The 24,995-nt window shown below is 44.9% G+C and overlaps 2 protein-coding genes across 6 annotated transcripts in view; both read left to right on the top strand.

Annotated features, from left to right (window-relative positions):
• Nucleotides 1-24,995, top strand: part of LOC144668432 (cell surface hyaluronidase CEMIP2-like) — a 165,473-nt gene that overhangs the window by 22,239 nt on the left and 118,239 nt on the right. For 3 of the 4 annotated variants that reach the window (XR_013573498.1, XM_078530477.1, XM_078530476.1), the window contains exons 2-5: nt 1,024-1,527; nt 21,452-21,592; nt 21,916-22,474; nt 24,455-24,621. Coding sequence is in view for 3 of the 4 variants with exons in the window: in XM_078530477.1 (XP_078386603.1) it covers nt 1,024-1,527; nt 21,452-21,592; nt 21,916-22,474; nt 24,455-24,621 (1,371 nt within the window). In the remaining variant the exon portion in view is untranslated. Of the gene's footprint in view, nt 1-1,023; nt 1,528-21,225; nt 21,364-21,451; nt 21,593-21,915; nt 22,475-24,454; nt 24,622-24,995 lie in introns of those variants that run through there. The other variant, XM_078530478.1, reaches the window with a different exon arrangement.
• The window catches only part of cemip (cell migration inducing hyaluronidase 1), a 246,588-nt gene continuing 242,452 nt past the window's right edge, over nt 20,860-24,995 (top strand). The window contains exon 1 of one of the 2 annotated variants that reach the window (XM_078530479.1): nt 20,860-20,965. The gene's annotated coding sequence lies outside the window, so the exon portion shown is untranslated. The remainder of the gene's footprint in view (nt 20,966-24,995) is intronic. The other variant, XM_078530480.1, reaches the window with a different exon arrangement.

Genomic DNA, 24,995 nt, shown 5'->3' with positions numbered 1-24,995 from the left:
TGCCCATAAGAAAAATAATAATCAAAGACAAACCAAAAAGAGAAAGCGAGAAGAGTTAAGGAACATGGGAACAGGGTTTAGGCTATTAAGGCCCTTGAGTCTGTTCTACTGTACTTACATCATGCTGAGATGTACATCAACCCTACTTTTCCACCTTGGCTCCATCTCTCTTGATATTCTTACCTAACAAAAATCCATTGGTTGCAACCCAACTGAGGGGGGAATTCCAGATTTTCACTACACTTTGGGCGACAATGTGTTTCTTTATTTCACTCCTGAATACCTTGCTTAAGTTTTAAGATTACGCCCTCTTGTTCCGGTTGAGGAAAGCTAAGAGGAAATATGAGGGAAAGGATTGCAAAATCTCCTATAGGAGCATTAAAGTATTTTATAAGCATAACATCAAAAAATGAGAAGGGAGATTAGTCAGTATGTAGATAATGATCAAAGGAAAAGTGGAGGCTCCCCGTTATGGACTCTCTCTTGAACTGCATTGCACATGAGCGAGCTGTGGTTCAGTTGTTGCAGATTTGAATCTGAGTCAGAAGGTTATGGGTTCAAGTCCCACTATAGGGACTTGAATATATAGTCTAGGCTTGTACTCCAGTGTGGTGCGGCACTGCCGGAGAAGCCACCTTTCAGATGAGGTGTTAAACTGAGCCTCTGTCTGTCATCGAGTGAACACGAGAGGTCCTATAGTGTTATTTTAAGGAAAAGGATGAGGGTTATCCCCAGTTTCCTCGACAATATCTATCCTTCAACCATCACCTAAATCAAATTATCTGTTCATTATATTGTGGGACCTACATTACAACGGTGACTACGGTTCAACAATACCTCTCTGGCTTTAGGCATTTGGGAGGTCCTAATTTCATGAAAGGTGCTATATAAATGCAAGTCTTTCTCACTTTTTACAGTATGGAGCAATTGATAGCAGGGAGTAAGCACTTATTAGTGGACCAGTGTTACAATCTCTATATTTTGTTAAAAGTTTCTGACTATTTAATTGCTTTTTACCCACAGGTTTTGACCGAAATATCCAAACTTCTTCCTTAAACGTGCCACACATGCCCCATGATGGCAAGGCCAATTTGTCTGGCGCTTACCCACTTTACAGACGATCAGCACGGAGTATGAAGCCCAGAAAAGGGGAACAGGAAGCCAGCTTGCTGACTATCTACCAGAGCATGAAGGAGATGAAAGAAACACTACTGCCTTGTGACTCTCTTGTTGAAGTAACCAACTATGTACTGAGAAAAGCTTCAGGGAAAAACTTGTCACGGGATTTCTTCCCACTTGCAACCTGTGATCAGAAGCTGAATCACCAACTCAGTAAAATTAATCCGCTCAATCTTGTTAAGGTTAAGATAAAGCCACAGCTACTTTACCAAGTCTTACTCTTCCTGGCAAAGTTGGACTTGTTGCTGGACACACACCAAGCAGGATCGTTCTCCATTGTGAAGAAACTGTTGGTTAATAAGGAACAAATGGTGTTGGGAATGACAGGTAACAGCCGTAATAAGTATGGTATGTATTTGGTTATAATATTGCTTTCATTCTAAGTAGATTTATTGAGTACTCTAAATTCATGAACATATTTGGTATCTGTCCATAAATATATTTAGTTGAGAAATCACTGGATCATCTCAAAGTCTAGGATAGATGCCAAAGAGAAGTAAAAGTGAAACAAAATCTGAAATGGTTGGACTTACAAACTAACTGTTAATTCAGCATTTTTCTTCATGCTAAGAAATGTAATTTATCCAGTTATTTGAATCAAGCAATTGGAATAAGATGGTACTGGAGACTTTTCCAGCACAATTCCAATTTGAATCATTCAATACCATGAATGAAATGAGTGAACTAACAGGAGTAGACTGTATGCAGCAACGTATAGACTGTATGCAGCAACCGTGTAGACTGTATGCAGCAACGTATAGCTCTTAACTACCCACCGAAGTAACCTGGCATGCCACTCAGTTGTATCAACATTGCTGCACTTGCAGCAGATCAGTGAGGCCACCACCAGCTGTCAGGGCAACTATGGACGTGCAATAGAGATGCAGTCTTGTCAGCGATCTTCACTTCCCGAGAATGAACTTAAAACATTGTCCGCTTGTGCAGATCAGTAAACTGTTCGTTCCTCCTGACTGACCAGTTGTGTTTCTCCAACATTCTCTCTGCTTTCTCAGATTCCCAGCAATAGCGTTTTTCTCTTTTCCAAAGTGAAATTAATGATCCTTGTTTGCAAAATGTTGTCTGAGAGTTTGCATCCTGTTTCTTGCATCTCACGATGTAAATTAAATCCCAAAATGAACTATTTTAAAATAAGGCCCATGCTGACTGTGACTGTTAAATACCATCAAGGAAATCGGAATATATTGTAACTTGTCAAAAATATACATTTAGACATTTCATCTCATATTTACAATCAACACAAGTGCAGGTTATTAAATAGCATGTATGTGTTCAAGCCCTACTTAGGTACTTGACCAAATAACCAAGGCTAACATTTGATTGTAGTACTGAAGGAGAGCTGCACTGACAGAGGTACCATCCTCCAGATGAGATGTTAAGTCGTGGCCCCATCTACTTTCTCAAGCAAATGTAAATGATCCATGGCAGTGTTCAAAGGAGTTGGCTGAGCGTCCTGGCCAATATTTATCTATCAATCAATGTCAGTAAAACAAACTATGTTTTGTGGTGTATGGGATCTCGCTGTGCGTATATTAGCTGCGTTTCCAACATTAGAACTGCGACTACACTTCAAATGTAGTTAGTTGGTTGTGAAATGCCTTGAGGTGTCACACGTTTGCACACGGTGCTATAGAAATGCAAGCCTTTCTGTTGTTTTAAACAGAACCATTTCAGAGCTCAAGACCTATTCAGTGGAATGATTAGGTACATCAATGAATTTATAGCCCATTGACAGTATTGAGGTAATTTTCATAACACTCCTAAATCTGCTGCATGACAGTCATGTTGAGTTCCACCATTATGTGCACTGTCAAACTTGTCCACTCTACATTGGATTTAACCATATATTTGCTAATGCATTCCTTCCTTGCATGTTAAGTCAGTATTGGTTATCTGAGCTATTCAAATTAATAATTAACTAATTAAAATAAGTGCAGATTATCCTCACTCTACCCATTTCCAATTATGCAACCTCCCAAAAACTGGAGGCAAAGCTATGTTTGCCTTTTCTCACTCAGTAATCCCCTTATCCTAAAGCACTTTGCATAGGACCAAATAAGTAACAGGATGGTAACTCAATGATTCTCTTCATTCCTGTGCTGTTACTTGTGACTGTAACAGTAAACATTGTACATTGAATGTGTTATATCTTGCAGCTGTGGTTCTGTTTAACCAGGAAGGCTGCTTACATTATTAGAAGGCATCCTCTAAAGCTGAGGGCTTTGTTTGGTTCTTTTATTTCAGTTTCTGGGAACTAAGTGTGCATGAACAAATTCCCAACATTGATGCAATGAGTTCACTCTCTGCCAATGTTATTTTAAGAGTTTAATTAAGTCAGTATGATTTCTAACAATAAGTTTTAGCGTGTAAGCTTCTATTGTAAGCTACCTCATAAAGTTACCACATGAGTAATGTAAGGATCAATGATGGCAGCTCAGAAATGGTAGGTAAGACTAAACTAAAGCCTTGTACCATCACCTGTTACATCCCGAGGGTCGCAGGCAGAATAATCTTGAGCATAATGTTTCTACATGGGAACGGGAATAGGCCTTTCAGCCCCTCAAGCCTGTTGCACCACAGTTGGATTGTGGCTAACCTGTGTCTCAATTCTACCAACCTACACTTACTCCATATCCCTTAAAACTCTTTCCCAACACAAAAAAAAATCCGTCCATTGTGAAAGTTTCAATTTGCCGAGCCTCTTATGTGGGGATCAAGTTTCAGATTTTCATTACCTTTCTGCCTGAAAAACATTTCACTCCTGAATGGGGCCTGAATTTTTAATTTCACCATAATGCCACCTTGTTCTGGACCTACCCCACTCACCACCACCAGAGGAAATCATTTCTCTCTAGATCCAATCCTTTATCATTTTAAATCTCAATTAACTTTCTCCCCTTAACCATCTAAATTCACTGGAATCGAAACTGAGATTATGCACCCTGTCTACACACACTTTAACCCATTAAACGCTGATATCGTTCTCGTGAATTCTAGTATATCTTTCCAGTATGCCAAGTGGGGTCTGATTATGCTTCTGTACAAGTATTCACCTCCCTTCAAACAAGGAAAATACCAACTTCTTTTTGCTTTCATAGGATGGCAAGGCCAACATTTGTTGGCTATTCTTAATTGCCCTTACTAGGTCAGAGGGGTCTGGAGTCATATGTCGGCCAGGCTGGGAAAGGATGTTGACACAGATTCGAGATTAGAGAACGAGATGGGTTTTCGCAACAATCAATGATAGTTTCATAGTCACCACTACTGAGACTAGCTTTGTGTTCCAGAGTTATTAACCAAATATCCCCCTGTGGTGGAATTTGAACCCATGTACCCAGAGCTTTAGCCTGGGCTTCTGGCTTACTAGTCCAGTGACATTGCCACTATACCATCATCTTCCCAGTAACTGGCCCATCAGTCCCAATGCCCTTGACTTTCAGGGATGTATCCTGCTGCTATGAAGGACTTCAGTGAATCCATGCTGAGCACACATTTTAGCAAATCGATTCCATGGTCAATGATTCATGGAGAAAAAGAAAGAAAGCCTTGCGTTTCTATAGTGCCTTTCACCACCCTACGGCATCCCAAAGTGGCCTTGCAGCCATTGAAATCCTTTTGAAGCACTGTTACTATTGTAATGTAGGAAACACCACAGCTAATTTGTGCACAGCAAGCTCCCGCAAAAAGGAATGTGATAATGAGCAGATCGTCTGTTTTGGCGATGTTGATTGAGGGATAAATATTGGCCAAGACACCGGGGAGAGCTCCCCTGCTCTTCTTTAAGATAGTTTACATTCTAAAAAGAGACACTGCAGTTACATAACTCTTTTCCCTTCATATTTTATATCCATGTTTTGAGTTATCGCCTGTCTATTCAGCTTAACTAATTTATCCATCCAGACAGAATCTATTCCCTTCATCTCTTGAAGTCTTCAATGAATAAAGCCCCAATTCCCTGAGCCTATCCTGATGACTAAGCAGTTCTGAGACATGCTATCACTTTGTGGGTCACCTTTGGATCTTCTCCAGAGCCTCCCTTGTCGGGTGAGGGGAACGAAACTTTGGTGTCTGTTTAAAATGTTATATGGATGATAGGCTAGATATAGAGAAACAATTTTCCCTTACTGGATAATCAACAACAGCACCTTGCATGTGTATAGAACACTTTTAAGGCATTAAGATATCCCAAGGCACTTCAAAGGAGCATTATCAAACAGCATCAAGCAACATAAGCTTGATCAAATAGATGGATTTTAGGTAGGATGTCTTAAAGGAGGAGAGAGAGGTGGAGAGATGGAGAGGTTTAGGGAAGAAATTTGGGAGCTTAGGGAAAATCGGGGAGCTGCAAGAGTGAGAGGAGCGCAGATACATTGGAGAATGTGGGGCTGGAGGAGATTACAGAGATGGGGGGAGGATAAGACCATAGACGGGTTTGAACAGGGCTGAGAATTTTAAAGTCAAGGTGTTGCTTAACTGGGAACCAGTGTAGGTTAACGAGTGCAGAGAATATGGTTAAACGGGGCTAATCCACTGAGATGGATAGAAAACTGGTTGGCAGACAGGAAACAAGAGTAGGAATAAACGGATCTTTTTCCGAATGGCAGGCAGTGACTAGTGGGGTACCGCAGGGATCGGTGCTGGGACCCCAGTTATTCACAATATATATTAGTGATGAGGGAACTAAATGTAATATCTCCAAATTTTCAGATGACACAAAGCTGGGTGGGAGGGTGAACTGTGAGGAGGATGCAGAGATGCTTCAGTGTGATTTGGACAAGCTGAGTGAGTGGGCAAATGCATGGCAGATGCAGTATAATGTGGATAAATGTGAGATTATCCACTTTGGTAGCAAAAACAGGAAGGCAGATTATTATCTGAATGGCTATAAATTGAGAGAGGGGAAAGTGCAACGAGACCTGGGTGTCCTTGTACACCAGTCGCTGAAGGTAAGCATGCAGGTGCAGCAGGTGGTAAAGAAGGCAAATGGTATGTTGGCCTTCATAGCCAGAGGATTTGAGTATAGGAACAGGGATGTCTTGCTGCAATTATACAGGGCCTTGGTGAGACCACACCTGGAATATTGTGTGCAGTTTTGGTCTCCTTATCTGAGGAAGGATGTTCTTGCTATAGAGGAAGTGCAGCGAAGGTTTACCCGACTGATTCCTAGGATAGCGGGACTAACATATGAGGAGAGATTGAGTTGGTTAGAATTATATTCGCTGGAGTTCAGAAGAATGATGGGGGGATCTCATAGAAACCTATAAAATTCTAACAGGACTAGACAGGGTAGATGCAGGAAGGATGTTCCCAATGGTGGGGGAACCCAGAACCAGGGGTCACAGTCTGAGGATACGGGGTAGACCATTTAGGACTGAGATGGGGAGAAATTTCTTCACCCAGAGAGTGGTGAGCCTGTGGAATTTGTTACCACAGAAAGTAGTCGAGGCCAAAACATTGTATGTTTTCAAGAAGGAGTTAGATATAGCTCTTGGGGTGAAAGGGATCAAAGGATATGGGGAGAAAGCGGGAGCAAGCTATTGAGTTGGATGATCAGCCATGATCATAATGAATGGCGGAGCAGGCTCGAAGGGCCGAATGGCCTACTCCTGCTCCTAGTTTCTATGTTTCTATGTTAATGTTAAAATTAGAACTTGGTCATTCAGAGGGAAATTGGAAAGCAATTGTTCACGCAATGGTTAGAAATCTGGAATCCCACCCCCACCCCCACCCCTCAGAAACCTGAGGTTGCATTGAAATTTTTAAGATTGAGATGAATAGATTTTTGTTGGGTAAAAGTATCAAGGGATATGGAGCTAAAGTGGGTAAATGGAGTTGAGATGCAGATATAACTGAATGGTGAATCTGGCCTGAGTGACTGAATGGCTTACTCCTGTCTCTATGCTCCTAAGTATGTACCCATTTTCTAAAAACCTGACTGTGATGATATTGTCTGTATTTGTTATTCTACTACTCGCATCACATTCACTGGGCCCACCTTTGATTAATCCAACTGTCTGATAAAATACCATCTAAAATACTTAAAAATAAGTGTTTTAATTAATTTTAATCCAACCCATTCACTAAATCTGCTTCTATACATTATTTTTGCCGGATGATTTGCCGGAATGCTCCTGGTATTCCGTGACAGACTTTCCAGTGATTTGTGTTAAGAGCGGAATCTTACATCCTGTGCACTGATCTTGTTGAACGACATCTAACATCTCGTTGTGAAATGTGGACAGCTTTGGAATTTAGTTTATTTGGTGTAGCTCAGTGTGGGTCTCTGGATGAAACAAGACAGAGGCAGCAGCAGCAGCCCCAGAGAGGTGAGAGTGAAGCTGATAGACATTGCCCTTTCTCTGTCCTCTTATAAACTGAATACAAACAGAACAGAGGAGAACTGGACAGAAACATGGTCCATTATTAAGGCTTGTTTGGGAGGTGGGAACTAGGGATCATTATTCCTTTAAATGGGAAAGTGGAAAATTGGGCAAACAGTTAATCAAGGTGACTTAGTGGTTATGTTACTAGACTAGGAATCCAGAAGGTTTGAACAAATAGCCAGCAAGAATGGGAGCTCAAGTTCCACAATTGTAGTTTGAGAGTTTGAATTCAATTTAGAATAAAATCTGAAAATTAAAGCTGACCTCAGTAAAAGTGACCTTGAAATTGTTGGATTGTGATTGAAAAGCAAACCGATTCACTAATGTCCTTTAGACAATGCACACTCTCGCACATTTGCACACACACACACACACACACAGTCCTACACAAATATAGCACCCTTTGAAGTGACCTAGCAAGCCAGCCAAACAAGTAATAAATGCCAACACATCTCAGTCCCAAGAATATGGGCCTGATGGTCACTGTTGGGAGCACTACTTCTCATGCACAAGCCAAGGACAGCAGAGGGACAGCCTATATCTTTGGTCCCAGCCTTGGTCTTCATTCCACTAATTCTTGTGTAGTTAGGCTTTTGGTTATGAAGCAGGACGCCTTATGTGTCCTCTCTGGGAGATTAGCAACAATGAGGAGACTAGCGAAGAGTAAAAGAGAGCAGGGCATCAGACTAGAGAATTGGCCAAAGCCCCACTGCCTGTGTCACTGGACGGGGAGACATCAGACTGGGGTCAGTAAGTAAGAGAGATCAATTGATTGTAAGTTTGGGGAAGATGGTAGGTGAATGCACCAGCATTATTCTAAACTCAACACATTATAAAGTTCCAGGTTCATTCCTCCATCTGTTCAGTGAACTCAGGTCAACTGGGCCAGGTGTAAAGATACCACAACTGACCTCCATTGGGCTGTGGAGAAGGAGTCTCGGATGTGGCTCCCACTCCTGATTGTGGCCACTGAGCCCAGCTGGGAAGCGGGAATGTTCGGACACTCCCTGAGGGAAGGTTGGGTTTAATGGTGATGGCTTTCACAGTCACACTTCCAACTAAACTTAATAGATGGCTCACTTGGACAAGGAACTGGAGTTGCACTTGGGACTGTCCACCAGAAAAAGTTAACTTCTTCAGGAGAGGAAAAAGGGACAAAGATTAATAAATGACGCTGGAGCAGCACTGCCTCTTACACAAGCCAAGTTAAAAAACTTTATGTGGTCATCATCCCTTTTATTACAGAATCGTCACGGCACAAGAGAGAGGCCATTCAGCCCGTCGTGTCTGTGCCAGCTTTCCAAAGGAGCAATTTCCCTGGTGCCACTCCCTCATCTTCTCCCCGTAACCCTGCACACTCTTCCTTTTCAGATAATAATCCCTCTTGAATGCTTCGATTGAACCTGCCTCTACCGCACTCTCAGCTCATTCAAGATCCTAACCATTTGCCGTGTGAAAGAAGTTTCTCCTCGTGTCGCCATTGCCTCTGTTGCCAATTACCTTAAATCTGTGCCCTCTCGTTCTCGATCCTTCCACCAGTGGGGAAGTTTTTTTTCCCCCTACCTACTCTGTCCAGAACCCTCATGACTAGAAAGAAAAAAATAGGTAGGCAATCGACTAGTTAGTTCTCTGATTATTTGTGTCTTTTGTCTCTATATATGTCATAACAACAAGAAGAATCCAGGCAATGTTAATTTTCAAATCTCCCACCAGTAACTTACCTTCCAGCAACTCTCTCCCCGACTGCATTGCTAGTACTGCCACCTGCTGTCTGCAAAGAGCAGCTTCATCATAAACTCAAAAGCTGTTCGTCAGCTACTGGGATCACATTTGATCCACTTTCTGTATCCTAAATCGCAGCTGAAAGGAAATTAACCTGAAATAAACTGTTTCTTGCTTAATATTGTTGCTTGGGTTGTTCGAGGTGTATTAGAGCTTTGGGTAAATGTGCAGTTTAAAGTAAAGAAAGATCAGATGCGCTATATGCTTTTAAAAATCTTTGGGAAACTGTCTTTTGAGGTCAGTCAGTGCTGTGTAAGGTAGGATTGTTGAAAGACGATGTTAATGCCAATTACTGAAATTTTGTTTCCAACCAAATCAGGAACTGATAAAAGCTGACTGGATGATCAGCTTGATGTTCAAGACACAATTCAATGGCAGTCAGTTTTCTTCTTACCAGACATCACTAGCTTTTCATGGTTGTCTCAGATGCTTCCTATTGATTCTCACTATCTATGAAAGTATGAATAGACTGTTTGCTTCCTGGTATTTCTACCCTTGCAATGCCTGCAAAAATTGTGTGTGAACTGACTGTTTTCTTCATAGCATCTTCCCTATTCAGAGACACTGAAATATTGTTTGTTTGGTTTATAATGGGAGTCTAAACCAGCATCAGTATATTGTATGAAAATAGCCTGATCAAAATAAATCATACAATAGCAAGGCAGTGATGGAAACTTACTTCATAAGTGTCCTACTTTGAAAATGTCAGCCTGACTGTAGAAAGCAGTAACATTAGCAATAAAGGGTCACTTCTGTGTTATCCACTGCCATTCCCTCTCTGATATTTTAAGTGTCATCTTGGCTCACTCTGTAGTGCTCGTATCTCTGAGTCAGAATGTCAGGGGTCCAATCCAACACTCGAGGCTTGAACGCATAATCTAGGCTGATGTTTCAGCACGGTACTGTACTGTGGGAGTGCCGCACTACTCGAAATGACAGCTTCAAATGAGACCTTAAATCAAGGCCCCATCTGCTTATTCAGGTGGATGTAAGTGATCCTGTGCCACTGTTCAAACAAGAGTTCTCCTGGGGTCTTGGTCAATATTTACCTCTTAAACAACAGACAACAAAAATAGATTATCTGGTTGTTTCTCGCTTTGCTGCCTGTGAGAGTTTGTTGTGTACAAATTAGCTGCTGTACTTGCCCACAAATCAACAGTGATTACACATCAAACAGTGGCTGTGAAAGTATTTGAGACATTCTGAGGTTATGGAAGATGCTGTATAAATGCACGTTTGCCCATTGTAAAGAGTTTCGATTAGTCTATGACCATTTAATTTTTTTCAATATTTTAATCATAATTTAGTCAGTATTAATTAATAACTATAGTCTGCCAACAGAAAATATTTCCTCTAAAAATGGACCACCCAAGCTGACTGAAAATCACACCAATTATTCTTTCACTGCACATTGTGACTCCCTGTAAACAGCATGTGCTCAAAATATTTTTCTGTACTTTCAAACCTAAGTAGGCTCCTCGATTCTTGAGTTACTAGTTTGTCCTTATGCAAACTTCAACTCTCTCCAGCAGGCAATGATCTCATAAACCAAAGCAGGAAATGCTATAAATCCACAAGTCAGCATCCGTAGACAGAAAAGATGTTGACATTTTGAGGAGAATACTTCCCCCGGCACATTTGAAGGAGGGTTCACCTTAGAAATGCTGACTCACCTGCATTAGCTGTCTTTGTTTCAGATCCCCAGTTTGTTATTTTCTGTAAAGTTCTCATGAAACCTTATTATTTTAAAACAGAGTGGACGGCTCAAGACACATTAAAGAATTTTCTTGTAAAAATTGAGAAGGTTTCCTGCGGCATCAGTTATAGGGCCAAACATTTGGAAGGCACAGGTGATGTGGAGCAACAGCACTACTGAAGGTTGCTTGAACCCTGGCAGGATTGTAATGAGTTACTGTCATGTTTAAAAAGAAAATTCAAGAAAATAACAGACTCACTTAAAGTTACAACCAAAAGTAGAGTGGAGGATGTAATATTGGAACATAGCATAAAGAAGAAACAACTTGGATTTATTTAAACCAAAATTGCTGGAAAAATTCAGCAGGTCTGATAGCATCTGTGGAGAGGAATACAGTTAACGTTTCGAGTCCGAATGACTCTTCATCAGAACTAAAGAGGAATAGAAATATGGTGAAATATAAGCTGTTTAATGGGGGTGGGACAGGTGGAGCTGGATCTCTCCTTTGGCTATCTCTCCTTTGCCGCCACCTATCACTGGCCCTCTATCCAACTCCACCTGTCCCACCCCCCTTAAACATCTTATATTTCACCACATTTCTATTCCTCTTTAATTCTGATGAAGAGTCATACAGACTTGAAACATTAACTCTGTCTTACTCTCCACAGATGCTGTCAGACCTGTTGAGTTTTTCCTGCAGTTTTTGTTTTTGTTTCAGATTTCCAGCATCCGCAATATTTTGCTTTTATCTTGGATTTATTTAACACCTTTCATACCCTCAGTTTGTCCCAAAACACTTCCACGACCAATAAGGTACTTTTGAAGTGTAGGCACTGCCGTAATGTTGGGGAATGTGGCAGACAGTTTGCTCACAGGAAGATCCCACATATAAAAATCAGATGACCTATGTTAGTAATGATGTTTGGGGGACTATAATTGGGCAGAGTAATTCCCCTAGTCTTCTATTCACTACTGCCGCAGGATCTTTTTACATCCATCCAGGGCCTTGATCACATTAGAAGCTCACATCCCTGGAATGGGTCTTGAACCCACAATCTAAAGATGCGGAGTTGAGAGTGCTACCAACTGAACCATGGTTGACTCCTTAAACGCATTGTATATACCTATAGCAATGGACTTGCTGTGAGTGAGACATACTGCACAGGGTGCTATCAAACTGAGTGAAGACTGTAATACCTTGACTGCTTGTTGCAATTGCAGCAAGAACTTTAGTCACCCAAAATAATGGACCTATGCAACTACAACAACTTGTCTTTACATAGCATCTTTAATGTAAAATGTTCCAAGGCGCATCATAGGAGTGCTTTCTAGAAAATTTGACACCGAGTTACATAAGAAGGTGTGAGGGCAGGTGACCTCAAGCTTGGTCAAAGAGGTTGGTTTTAAGAAGCATCTTAGAGGAGGAAAGCGAGGTAGAGAGATGCAAAGCTTTAGGGAGAAAATTCCAGAGCTTAAGGCCTAGGCAGCTGAGGACACGGCTGCCATTGGTAGAATGGTTAAAATTGGGGATGCTCAAGAAGCCAGAATATGGCAAGCGCAGATATCATGGAGGGTTGTGAGGCTGGTGGAGGTTATAGAGGCCAAAAAGGGTGAGGCCATGGATGGATTTGAAAACAAGGATGAGAAGTTTAAAGTTAAGGTGTTGCTTAACTGGGAGTCATGGAGGCATTGAGTACAAGATTAAGGAGGTCATGTTGAACTTGTATAAGACACTAGTCAGACATCATCTGGAGTACTGCGTCCAGTTCTGGGCACCATGCTTAAGGAAGGATGTGAAGGCATTGGAGAACGTACAGAGGAAATTTCACAAAAATGTTTCCAGGGATGAAGAACTGTAGCTATGAGGATTGATTGGAGAGGTTGGGACTGTTTTCCTTGGAGAAAAGAAGGCTGAGAGGAGATTTGATAGAGGTATTCAAGATCCTGAGGGGTATGAACAGGGTAAATAGTGAGAAACTGTTCCCACTCAAAAGAGCATCAAGGACTAGAGGGCACAGATTCAAAATAATTGGCAAAAAGGAGTAAAAGTGACGTGAGGAAAATCTTTTTCACCCAGAGGGTGTTGGAGACTGGAACAAACTTTCTGAAAGGGTGGTGGAGGCAGGTTCAATCGAGGTTTTCAAAAGGGAATTGGATTGCTATCTGAAGAAAAGGAATGTACAAGGTTACGGGGATAAGACAGGGGAGTGGGACTGGGTAGAATGCTCTTTCAGAGAGCCAGTGCAGACTCAATGGGCCGAATGGCCTTCTTCTGCACTGTAAGGATTCTGTGATTCTGAGTCAATGTAGGTCAGTGAGCAGAAGGGTGATGAATGAACAACATTTAGCACATGTTAGGATACAGGCAGCAGAATTGACACCAGGAGTATGTTGTGTAGTGGAGTTTAGATCGGTGAGGTTTTCAGCAGCTGATGGGCTGACGGAGAGGCAGGGTCAGTTGATGTTACAGAGGTGGAAATAGGCAGTCTTAGTGATGGAGCAGATTTATGGTTGGAAGTTCGTACCAAGATCAAATGTGACACCGAGGTTATAACAGTCTGGTTCAACCTCAGATAGTTGCCAAGGAGAGGGATGGAGTTGATGATTAAGGAACTGAGTTTGTGACAGGGACTGAAGAGAATGGGGTTATTTCTGTTGAGCAAGGGGAGTTGGGTTTGAGTGCATGCGGGGAGTTAAATCCCCTGAAAGTGACATTGAGGCAAGATTCAAGCATCTTCCAGGTTTTATCTGGGAAGGTAAGCAGGTGAACAGGGAACCCTCGTGGAGCTGTCGGGTAAGTAATGAAGGTATTCAGATCAGTCATTAACTACTGTTTAAACCAACCATTCTGGCTTTAACAGCCGGCACACCTGTTTCCTGAGCTGTCCACAGCCAGGGTCAGCCAGGCGAGCGCACAGCAGAGAGTGCTTCTTAAGTGAAACTGACAGGCTGGGAAGGCTTTGAACAATGAAATTGAAGAGCTGAAGCCATGGCCATGTGAGAGTCTGGTGTTCAGAGCACTTCACCCCAGGGAGTACTGTCATTACTTGACAGGTGATTGCCAACTTCTTAGAGCACAGTTCACCAGGCTAGTACTTCATTCACCTTAAGCTGCAATACCCTGTTGGCAGCCTTCACCACATGGCAGCTCTACTTTGCACTTGGGATGAGGAACAAGAGGAAGTAACAAGACCAACACCAGCACCAACAGCATCAGCATCAGGGCAGCTGCCTTCTCTGCAGCCACATGCTGTTCCACAGGGCAGAGGGATGGACACTGAGATCCAGATCCAAAGATGTGAGACCCCCAACACAGGCACTACAGACAAAGCATCAGCTCTCTTGACATGTCTGAGCACCAGCGCCTCAGGAAGCTCAGGTTCTCACTGCTGGTGACTGCTGACATCTACAGCTTCCTGGAACATGACCTCCTTCCCAGTGGAGCAGGTGAGCATGCATTGCTAATAGTCGACATGGTACCTCTCGCTGCAGATCTCTGCCTCTCCCGAGGTTATGTGCTTCTCCTACAAAGAGAGAAAACAGAGTGGGTGTTAGTAATGGCTTGCACGTGTAGCAGGGAAGGACCATATTTTTGGATGGTGACTTTAGACAGGGATGCATGAAGGCAATAAGATAAGGGTGAGTTTAAGTGTTGATTGTCTAGATGAAGAAGTGAGTTGCCCACAGGATAAGGAGTTGCGAAATGTGTTGACCTGAGGAGTGCTGTGCAGAAGAATACTGGGCAAGTCAGAGATTGGGGCTTGGCATCTGAACATATTATGCCACTCACCTTTCTTGCCCTCCCAAGGACCTTGATCCTCTCAGTGAACGGTATTCAAGTTGAAAGGAACACACTTCTGCTGCTGACTTCCTCGGCCACTTCCATTCACCCCTGCTTAGGTTGTGAGGCTGGCCTCTTCCTCCCATCTTTGGCAAACACCATCTCACATCAAACAGCAGGCCCTCCAGGTAAGACCCCAAGATCCAGGGAGCAGCCTTCCCAGATTTCCTCTCCATTCCTCTGGTTACTGCAGTCTCAGGAATCCATGTCCGGTCCAGTCAAGCCTTTCTCAACCATGTCAGAGTTCTTTTAATTAGAAATCCTTTCTTTGACAGATTCAGCACATGATTAGACGGGAAACTTGGAAGCAGGATGCTAATGCCATTACTCAGTTAAAGAGCCTTGGCAAAGCCCACTGCAGATCACAACATGTTCCCAACCCAGTGAAGGTCCCTCTTGTTTCAGCTGCGACCAAGGATTGAAAATTCCTCCCAATGGTTTCGATCTTCCCAATATTTGACTGGAGGAAATGTCTACTCATCCTGTACTAGATAAGCAGTCTGACAATTTAGACACAGTGGAGAGGTCAAGAGAGATGGTGGTGAAATAGAAGTGAGTGCACAACATACAGTAATACTATGGTCACTACGCAGCTCCACAATTCTTTTATTCTTCCATGGGATGTGGGTGTTGCTGGCTAGGCCAGCATTTATTGCCCATCCTTAATTATCCTAGAGAACGTGGCAGTGAGCTGCCTTCCTGAATCGCTGCAGTCCATGTGGTGCGGGTACACCCACAGTGCTGTTAGGAAAGGAGTTCCAGGATTTTAACATTGAAATATCTATTGAAGGTGGTAAATACAAAAGCCAATGTTAAATATTGTTTCACCAAGATTTTGAATTGTCAGTATGATAATGTAGTGATTATGTTACTGGACTAGTAAAATAGAAGCATGGATTAATCACTTGAAGGCATTTGAGTTCAAATCCCATCATAGCTGTTTGCAAACTTGAGTTCAGTTTGGAAAAACAGAAGCCTGGGAATAAAAAGCTGGTTTCAGTAAAAGTATTTATGAAGTGGTCAGATTGTCATAAATACCCAATGGGTTTTCTAATGTCCTTGAGAGAAGGAGACTTGCTATCCTTACCCTGTCTGGCCTGTTGATATTTGACTCCAGTCCTATACTAATGCAAACTGCTCAGCTATATCAATAAGAATGTGCAATAAGTTCTGGCTTTGCCAGTGATGCCCACATCCTGAGAATGAATTAAAAAAATACAATAAGAACCAATTTGTGCTTTGAGTTATCAGAGTTTCACGCTGTGTAAAACCTCATACGCATAATATCCCCACAGCCAGTGTTCTATTAAAAATGTATTATTAGCTCTTGTAGCTGACGTATTGGTGGCTGGTTCTATATCTAAGTGTTCAGTGAAGTTAAGAGTATAAAGTAATGACTTGGGGTGTTGGTCTGATCGTGAATCACAGTGGGACATATTACCATTATGATAAAAAGTAACACAGCTGGGAAAATATTCGATTAAAGTGATTATTTCAGAATGTGAAATTTAATAAATGAAAAAGATGATGTAAACGATCTTATCCATGCCTGATGATGTTTATATGCCAGTCCTTAAGCTTCACATTAAAGCCATCCTGTTTGATTCTTCCCAGAAATTCTGCATCCTTGGCCCCCTCTTGCCCCCTCTTTCTCACCTGGGCTACTTGCAAAAAGTAAACTTGACACTGTTCGGGCTCAGTGTCCTGTTCAACTCCACATCGTCAAGACTGCCTATATTAATTTCTACAATATCTGTAGAAACCATCAGCAATGCCTTTACCATCGTGGAGTCTCTTGGGTCTCTTCACTGACAACCCGGAGTTCCACCCCACGGAAACTCCAGCTCATCCAGAATTCTACCACTCAGGGTTAACTCACCTATCAGCTCTGTTCCCACTACCACTACCCCTTAGATACTGTCTTCAGCATTTAATCCAAAATCCTCAGTCTCATTTACAAATTTCTCCATGGCCTCACTCCACCCTACTTCAGTAACCTCCTTATCTTTAACTTCCCAGCTCACACGTGCGGCGGGTTAGTCTTGTGGCCTGCTCCTGGGCCTGGCTAAGACAGGACTGGCAGGGCCCTGTGGTGGTGGTAGGAGGTTGGTGGCATGACTGGGTGCGCTGGCAGCCTGCTTCCCTTCCATGGTCCTGATGTTGCCCAGGTGGCCCTAGAATGTGAGCGGGATGCCTTCTGGGATCAGCTTGTAGACATCAATGTAGACATGCTGATTTTTGTTAGGAGGGCTGCCTTTTGGTTCTGGGGCAGAAGCTGTCTGAAATTGTGATTGAAGAAAAGATTTGCTGCAGGGAATTACTGTAATATTTGTGTGATTCTGAGCTCCCAGGCGTGCGGGCTCAGGGTGTGTGTGTGATCTGTAGGTTTTATATTGAGTTCTGTGCATTCTCCGTTGTGATTCTCGATAAGCCACCCGCCTGGCCTCTCTTGCTAGAATCAATTCTAGGTTAATCAATATGGATTATCGATAATCCATCAATTTGACTGGGTTATCCCATCCCTAGAAGGACAGTTTGCTGTGTGAAATTTTCTTTAGTAACCAAAGGGGAGCAGTGTTATTGTCACTAGACTAGTAACCCAGAGACCCAGGGTAAAGCTCTGGGGACCCGGGTTTGAATCCAGCCACGGCAGATGGTGGAATTTGAATTCTATAAAAATCTGGACTTAAAAGTCTAATGATGACCATGAAACTATTGTCGATTGTTGTAAAAACCCATCTGGTTCACTAATGCCCTTTTGAAATCTGCCATTCTTACCTGGACTACATGTGTCCCTTCAGACCCTTGACTCTTAAATATCGTCTGAAAAAAAGGGGCATTTAGGGGCGGGCAATAGATGCTGGCCTAGGCAGCAACACCCACATCCCATGAACGAATATTTTTTTAAAAAGGTAATCTAGTGTTACCCATATTGATTCATCACACTCTCTGCTCTTCTGAGCCACGAATCCTCTATGACCACTCGCCCTCTATAACCACTAGCCCTGTTTACAGACTCCCAGGAACCTGCGACCTTGACTTTACCTCTTGTCTTCTCCCCTCCTTCCCTCAGTAGCTTCTTGGATTGTGCAGTTTCCTGCTGCTGAAATGCCCTGACATGTTTTTCCCTGTTAAGTATGCTTTTATAATATGAAGTTCTTGGCAAGCGCCTGTCTGTTCAGTGGTCGCTGTTTAAGTGGTCATTTCGGCTTTCATGTAGCAATCAGGGATCCTGTGTGAGTTGGAGGACAGTTTGGGCTGCTTTTAGTGAGCATGTATGGGCGATCCTAAATTGAAAAGCAATCGATTAAGGATTGGAAACGGAAGAATATGAAAGGTTCCGGGGTTCTGGGGTTCCAGTGGGCAATGCCAATTGAAGAACTAGTAATGACTTCAGTGTTTTGGTTTCAATGATGCTGTCAGACGGGGGACAGAGGAGGGAGTGAATGGGGAGAGAGAGAGAGAGAGAAGGAGGGACTGAGTGGGGAGAGAGAGAGAGGAGGGAGTGAATGGGGAGAGTGAGGGAGAGAAGGAGGGAGTGAATGGGGAGAGAGAGAGAGGAGGGAGTGAATGGGGAGAGTGAGGGAGAGGAGGAGGGAGTGAATGGGGAGAGAGAGAGGAGGGAGTGAATGGGGAGAGTGAGGGAGAGAAGGAGGGAGTGAATGGGAAGAGAGAGAGAGAAGGAGGGAGTGAGTGGGGAAAGTGAGTCGGGAAATTGAGAGGGAAGGGGGGAGTACCCTCGGAGAGTACAAGGGAGGAATGAGACCCCTGGAGAGCTGGAAAGAGGGTGAATGAGGGGAGAGAGAGAGAGAGAGAGAGACCCCAGGAGCCTAAGGGGAGGGAGATTGAGGAAAGGGGTGACACTCCTGTGGGTGGAGGGTGTGAGGTCACAGGGAGTGAGATTGGTGTACAATGTGCATTTTAATATGTGTTTTGGATTCGGTGATTTGTGCTTCACACACCCCAAAATAACACACGCCCTCAGTCCCAACATAAACTTTTAGCAGAAGCGGTCTACAATGTAGGGGAAACGTGTTATTTTCGAGGCCGCCCGTCTCCTGGTGCTTTTAAAAAAACAAAACAGCTGCAGAGATGTGTTGGTATTTCTAAAGTTTTAGAAGAAAGTCCAAAATTGGGAATGATGTGAGATGTCAGTGGGAATCAGTGGATCAGGTTAGGAAATACCCCCCTGGGCGATCAGTGCTCTGGGTGCTGGAGAGAAAGCGGGGATTTGGGATTTTGCTGCTGATTGTTGCTCCGATTGCGAGTGTTCTTAAAGGGAGAGAATAGGTGCTGTTTATCTGGCCATGTGGTGGTGAAGTGCGGGGTCTGGATGATTTCAGTGAGGTGGTTTGCAGGGTTTGGGGGATTCTCCCAGCCTTGCCTGACCTGTCGGCTCGCCGCCGCTGTGCTGTATTCGCCTGTCTGAATCCCGGAGCTGCTGTTGGCTCTCACCGGGCAGCACCCCCGGCAGCGAGCATTGATTTGCAATCCTGACCGCGTTTTCCTGGGAATGGACCAGTCCCTCGTCCCAAAGCCCCAGGAGACATTTAGCAGGAATCTCCAGAGAGAGAGAGAGAGAGGGATATATACACACTCAGATTGGGAGTTTTGTTTGCTAAGGTATCAGTGTTTAGAAAACAAGATTTCTCCCCCCCCAGAAACCCGATGCTTGAAGGTTTTAGTGGGAGGTGGTGGGGGGGGAGGCGGTGCAGGGGTGGGGGTGGGGGGGATGCAGGTGGGGGGTTGGTGTAGCGGGGGCTGAATCCTTGACAATGATTCTTGCCTGCGCGGTGTGGGCGATGAGCTGTCGCTGGTCACACTGACAGCACAGCCGGAATCTGGGAGGGTCTGTGGGGTTTCGCTTCAATAAAGCGGGGAGGCAGTGAGACCCCGGGAGACTGGGGGTGAGGGAGGAGGGAGTGTGAGGGAGAGAAGGAGGGAGTGAATGGGGAGAGTGAGGGGGAGAGGGAGGGACTGAGTGGGGAGAGTGAGTCGGGAAATTGAGAGGGAAGGGGTGGGGGGGGAGTGGGTGAGGGAGACCCTCGGAGAGTACAAGGGAGGAAATGAGACCCCTGGAGAGCCGGAAAGAGGGTGAATGAGGGGGAGAGAGAGACCCCGGGAGCCTAAGTGGAGGGAGATTGAGGAAAGGGGTGACACTCCTGTGGGTGGAGGGTGTGAGGTCTCAGGGAGTGAGGGGAAGGAGAGAGATGGAGTGAGACCCTCATGTGAGAGCATGGAGGGATGGAGGGAGAGCCCAGGGGGTGAGGGGAGGGAGTAACTGGGGCTCCTGGAGGGAGGGATGGAGGGAGGAGTATACCCTCTTGGGGAGGGGATTGAGGGGAGGGACAGTGAGTGAGGAGGGAGGGATGGAGGGAGGAGTATACCCTGATGGGGAGGGGAGTGAGGAGGGGCAGTGAGTGAGGAGGAAGGGATGGAGGGAGTGCGCAGGGAATGAGGGGAGGGAGTGATTGAGGCTCCCGGCGGGAGTGAGGGAGGGGGATCACCGGAGGAGGAGTTGTTGGGGGTGGGGGGGGGGGGGGGGGGGGGGGGGGCTTCCCCCGCGTCACTGGCGGTATCCTAACAGCAGCTGTAACTAAGCGCGGCTCCAGCCAATCAGCAGCCGGGGGGCGGGGCTGAGCGCTCAGCTGGAACAGACAGAGAGAGAGAGAGAGGCTCAATAAATAGAGAGGGGCAGAGCGGGAGCGGGAGAGCGACAGAGAGAGAGAGAGAGAGCCTGCACCGGGACACAGGCACCGGGACACAGGCACCACCCGGGACACAGGCACCGGGACCCGGGACACAGGCACCGGGACCCGGGACACAGGCACCGGGACACAGGCACCACCCGGGACACAGGCACCGGGACCCGGGACACAGGCACCGGGACACAGGCACCACCCGGGACACAGGCACCACCCGGGACACAGGCACCGGGACCCGGGACACAGGCACCGGGACAGCAGCAGCAGCAGCGATACCCACAGCCGCACAGGAGGATCCCAATCGGGCAGGAGCGACTGGAAAGACAGGGAGCGGAGTCGGGCTTCCCTCCTCCTGTTACAGGTGGGCACAGCTGGGAGAGGGGCATTGGGAACCGGGGTCTGGGGGAGAAGCGGACTGAAATAGTGATTGAAGAAATGATTTGCTGCGGGGAATTTCTGTGATATTTGGGGTGATTCTGAGCCCCCAGGAGTGCGGGCTCGGGGTGTCTGTGTGTGTGTGTGTGTGTGTGATCTGTAGGTTTTATATTGAGTTCTGTGCATTCTCCGTTGTGATTCTCGATAAGCCACCCGCCTGGCCTCTCGGGCTAGAATCAATTCTAGGTTAATCAATATGGATTATCGATAATCCATCAATTTCACAGCGTGCAACTAGGATTAACTCAAAGCATCGACAGCAGACATGAGCCGAACGTGTCTGTGCAGCACATCACATAGAGCAGGATGAAGTTGGTACAACAGGTGTGTGGCTTCCTTTTTAACAACATTTGAAATCTATATATTTGAAAGTACAATAACATTTTATAGTGAAATGAATATTCTCTTTTAGCGCGATGCCCAGATAAGGCTCCATATTTAGTATCTTGGAATCCAGGACACGATGAAAACAAGAAGATTAAAATTGGACGCGGGATGTTCCTGAGACTGGAATCTTCAGCCTCTGTCCATTCAATTATCATAGAGAATGGGGGTGAGTTTCAGATTGCTGACCACCTAACGCCGGAAAATACTCATAATTCACCCATCCAGACAATTAACATGCAAAACACTTTATATTAAAAACGCGATTCCCATGATTATGTTTAACATTCCTGGTTGGCTGCAAAACACAGATCCCGGGGCTAAAATCGCAAAATGCTACCAGCGGAGTGAAGCTATTGCTTAAGGCACTGAAGTTAGAAGTGGAGATTGGGGAGGGGAGGGGAGGGGAGGGGGTCCTCCATGAATTATTGACTGTTGGCAGTTGTCAGTATTGTTGCCCATCGCTGACTGGTTGTGGGTGTCATTTCACAGGGAAACTGGTCTTCACGGACACTCCGAAATCTCCCATCAGTTTAAGAAGCCGCTACATTCTGATCAGGAACGGCGGGGAATTGCACATCGGGGCAGAGAAGTGCCCTTACACCGCCAGCGCCTCCATCACTCTCTTCGGCAAGTCAACAGATGGACCGAATGTGGAGCATTTTGGTAAGAAGTTCATTGGAGTGGACAAGGGAGGCACCTTAGAGTTACACGGCAAGAGAAACTTGTCCTGGACACATTTGAGTCGGTCTCTGTACCCGGGCGGTTTGCAGTATGGAGCTTATCGCTTTGACAAGCACTGGGGCAGCAGAGGTCTCAATGTCCGCCTTATAGACCAGGGGACGGCCAGGGTGTTGGCGGCTGACCGCTTCGACACCCATCTCTGGGCGAACGAGAGTAAGCGGCTGCAGGAATTTCTGCGCTCCCAACCGAAAGGACGGATTGTGGCCATTGCTGTGGGCGACTCGGCGGCCCGGAGTCTGACCGTGTCGGCCAGAAATGATATCCGAGAGCTGCTCGGCAGCCAACAGGCCAGGCATCTGGGTTACAGGTAAGGCGCCTGCCCCATTACCAAATGGATGGATTGTGGCTGCAGCAAGTGTGTCACTGAATATTCCTGTTTAATGATTTTATAGAATGAATTCACCTTTTCAAAGCAGCTGCTTTTATTTTGACCAGAGTGTAAGATGTAAAATGGTTTCCAGAAGTTTACTGATCCGATTCTAGTTAAAATACCGTGTCCTGTAATGTGCTGACAGATCTCTCTCTCTCTCTCCCTCTGTTATTTAATCTCTCTGGCTGCAGGAGTCCTTTAGATATTTGACAGACCAGTTCCCTCTCCCCTACTGCAGCCTGGTGGGTGCGACATTCAGCCTCTCTAATGGGATCCACAGGTTACACTTCAGGACAACCTCTCCTAGTCCATCTGTTTACATCCTGTTTACCCCCTGCCTTGGTTCAGCTGTGGTTCAGTTGGCAGCACTCCCACCTTCAGGTGACAAAGTTTCAGGTTGAATCCCACTCCAGGACCTGAGCACAAAAATCCAGGCTGACACTCCAGTGCAGGACTGAGGGAGTGCTGCGCTGTCCGAGGTGCAGTTTTCCCCATTGGACATTAAACCAAGGCCCCATCTGCCCGCTCCGGTTGATGTGAAGGATCCCTTTGCACTATTTCTAAGTAGGGGAGGGGAGTTAACCCCGGTGTCCCAGACAATATTTACCCCTGGGATCGACATCAGAAAAAAAAACATTACCTGCTTGTTGCTATCTGTGGGATCTTGCTGTGCCCAAAATTGGCTGCTGCATTTCCTACATTACAACATTGACTGACTACATTTCAAAAGCACTTCACTGGCCGTGTAAAGCGCTTTGAGACATGGGGTGGTCGTGAAAATCCCTGTTTGAGTGTCGGTTTTCCCCGTCTGTAACCAGCATGTTGCCTGTGGTGACCGTAGTCTGGTCTCCGAGAGAGTAGGTTAGTAAGGCAATGTCAGTTAAATAGGAGGCCGAGGAGAGATCAGGGCAGAGTAGGGTGGAAAATAAAGCAAACACAGAATTGCCCTCCTTTAGACGCCATCGCTGAATAAAGTCCCACTTGAAGATGTGTACGTGCCGCAGACTCTCTGACAATGTTGGGGTGGGGGGTGGTATGTATGATCGACCCCCAGTTCTGAATTGAGGTTCATGGTATCCACTCATTCACTTAAGGCCAGTGAAGACCAACACGTGTAGAAAGTCCATGGACTACACTCACCAGCGTTAACCCTCTGCCTTTCGCCCGTCTAAAATTGGATTCCAGCCTTGTGGGTGAAATTCGGTCTTGGGAAATTCAACCCGGTGAAGCCCCTCTTCAGATCTACCGGAGCGACTGGCGAAACGTGCGGATCGAAGCAACATGTTGCCATCTTTTCCATCCCTCCCTTCTCTCCACGGGCACCTAATATTCTGATGGGTCCTTCCAGCAGTTTTTGCCTTTTGGTGATCTACCTCTCCGCGCATCCTATTCCTTATTATAGTAGTGTTCACTCTTTCCCGGTACAAATACTACATTTACATTATTTTAAACTGCAAGTGAAATGAATGCCCTTGTTATGCAGACTAAAACATGTATGATCATGTTCGACACGGAGCTTAATGAATATCTACTGGACGGGGGTGGCATTTTCACCATTCAAACAGCCTTGATGTTACCTGGGCTACAATGTCTTACTTCAGTAGATTTGGTTTAATGCCAACGCCATATACATTTCACAAAGGCATAATTTAATGATTACAATAGGAACCACCATGGACAGCTCCCCATGTCCTTTCTAGGGCAACGGGCCAGGTTTGTTGCAAAGAATGGTTAAGTAACAAAATCAGCAATAGAATCAAATAGCGCCCCCCCAAATCTATTTTAGATGTAGCTTTCAAAAGTATTGTCATTATGCATAAGGCAAGTATAGGCACATAAACAAAACATTGTAAATCGATTGTGATACCAAGCATATTCAGTGTAATCTTTGCCCATCTGGATTTTGATGTGCTTCAGGCAGCCATGGGCTATCGTTGGAGTTGTTCTTGCATCAGAATCATTTGTGGAGGAGAAACGTTTATATGAGCCTAATGGATCAACTGGTATGGCCATAGCAAGAAGGGACTTTCAGACATATGATGGGATTCATTTTACAGTGACTGCCTTCAGTGAGTGGGTGCATGGTGAGTCGAGCAATAGTTTTTGTTTCTGCTATTTTTTTTTCAAGGTTCATGTTTGGTCTTTTTATATTCATCCACATTTGGTATAAGCCAGGGCCCATTGAACTGTGTGTGAACTCCTCCCCCTCCTGCCCACTCTCTCCCTTTTTCCAGTTAAATAAACAAAAATAATTTGCATCTGTGCAGATGATGCAAATGTACTAAAACATGCCAAGGTGCTTTTCAGGAGTGTTATTAAAATAAGGCAAACTTTGACACTGACCTACATAAGGTGATAATAAAACAGTAATTACAGAATGGTTGCAGCACAGTAGGAGGCCATTTGGCCTGTGATTTCCATCCTAATCCTCTGCAGGAGCATCTGACCTAGCGCCACT

The sequence above is a fragment of the Cetorhinus maximus genome, chromosome 26 (assembly GCF_964194155.1).
Source record: "Cetorhinus maximus chromosome 26, sCetMax3.hap1.1, whole genome shotgun sequence".
In the NCBI taxonomy this organism is placed as follows: domain Eukaryota; kingdom Metazoa; phylum Chordata; class Chondrichthyes; order Lamniformes; family Cetorhinidae; genus Cetorhinus; species Cetorhinus maximus.
The sequence above is the reverse complement of the archived record's forward strand: the minus strand, read 5'-3'. Positions and strand labels throughout refer to the sequence as shown.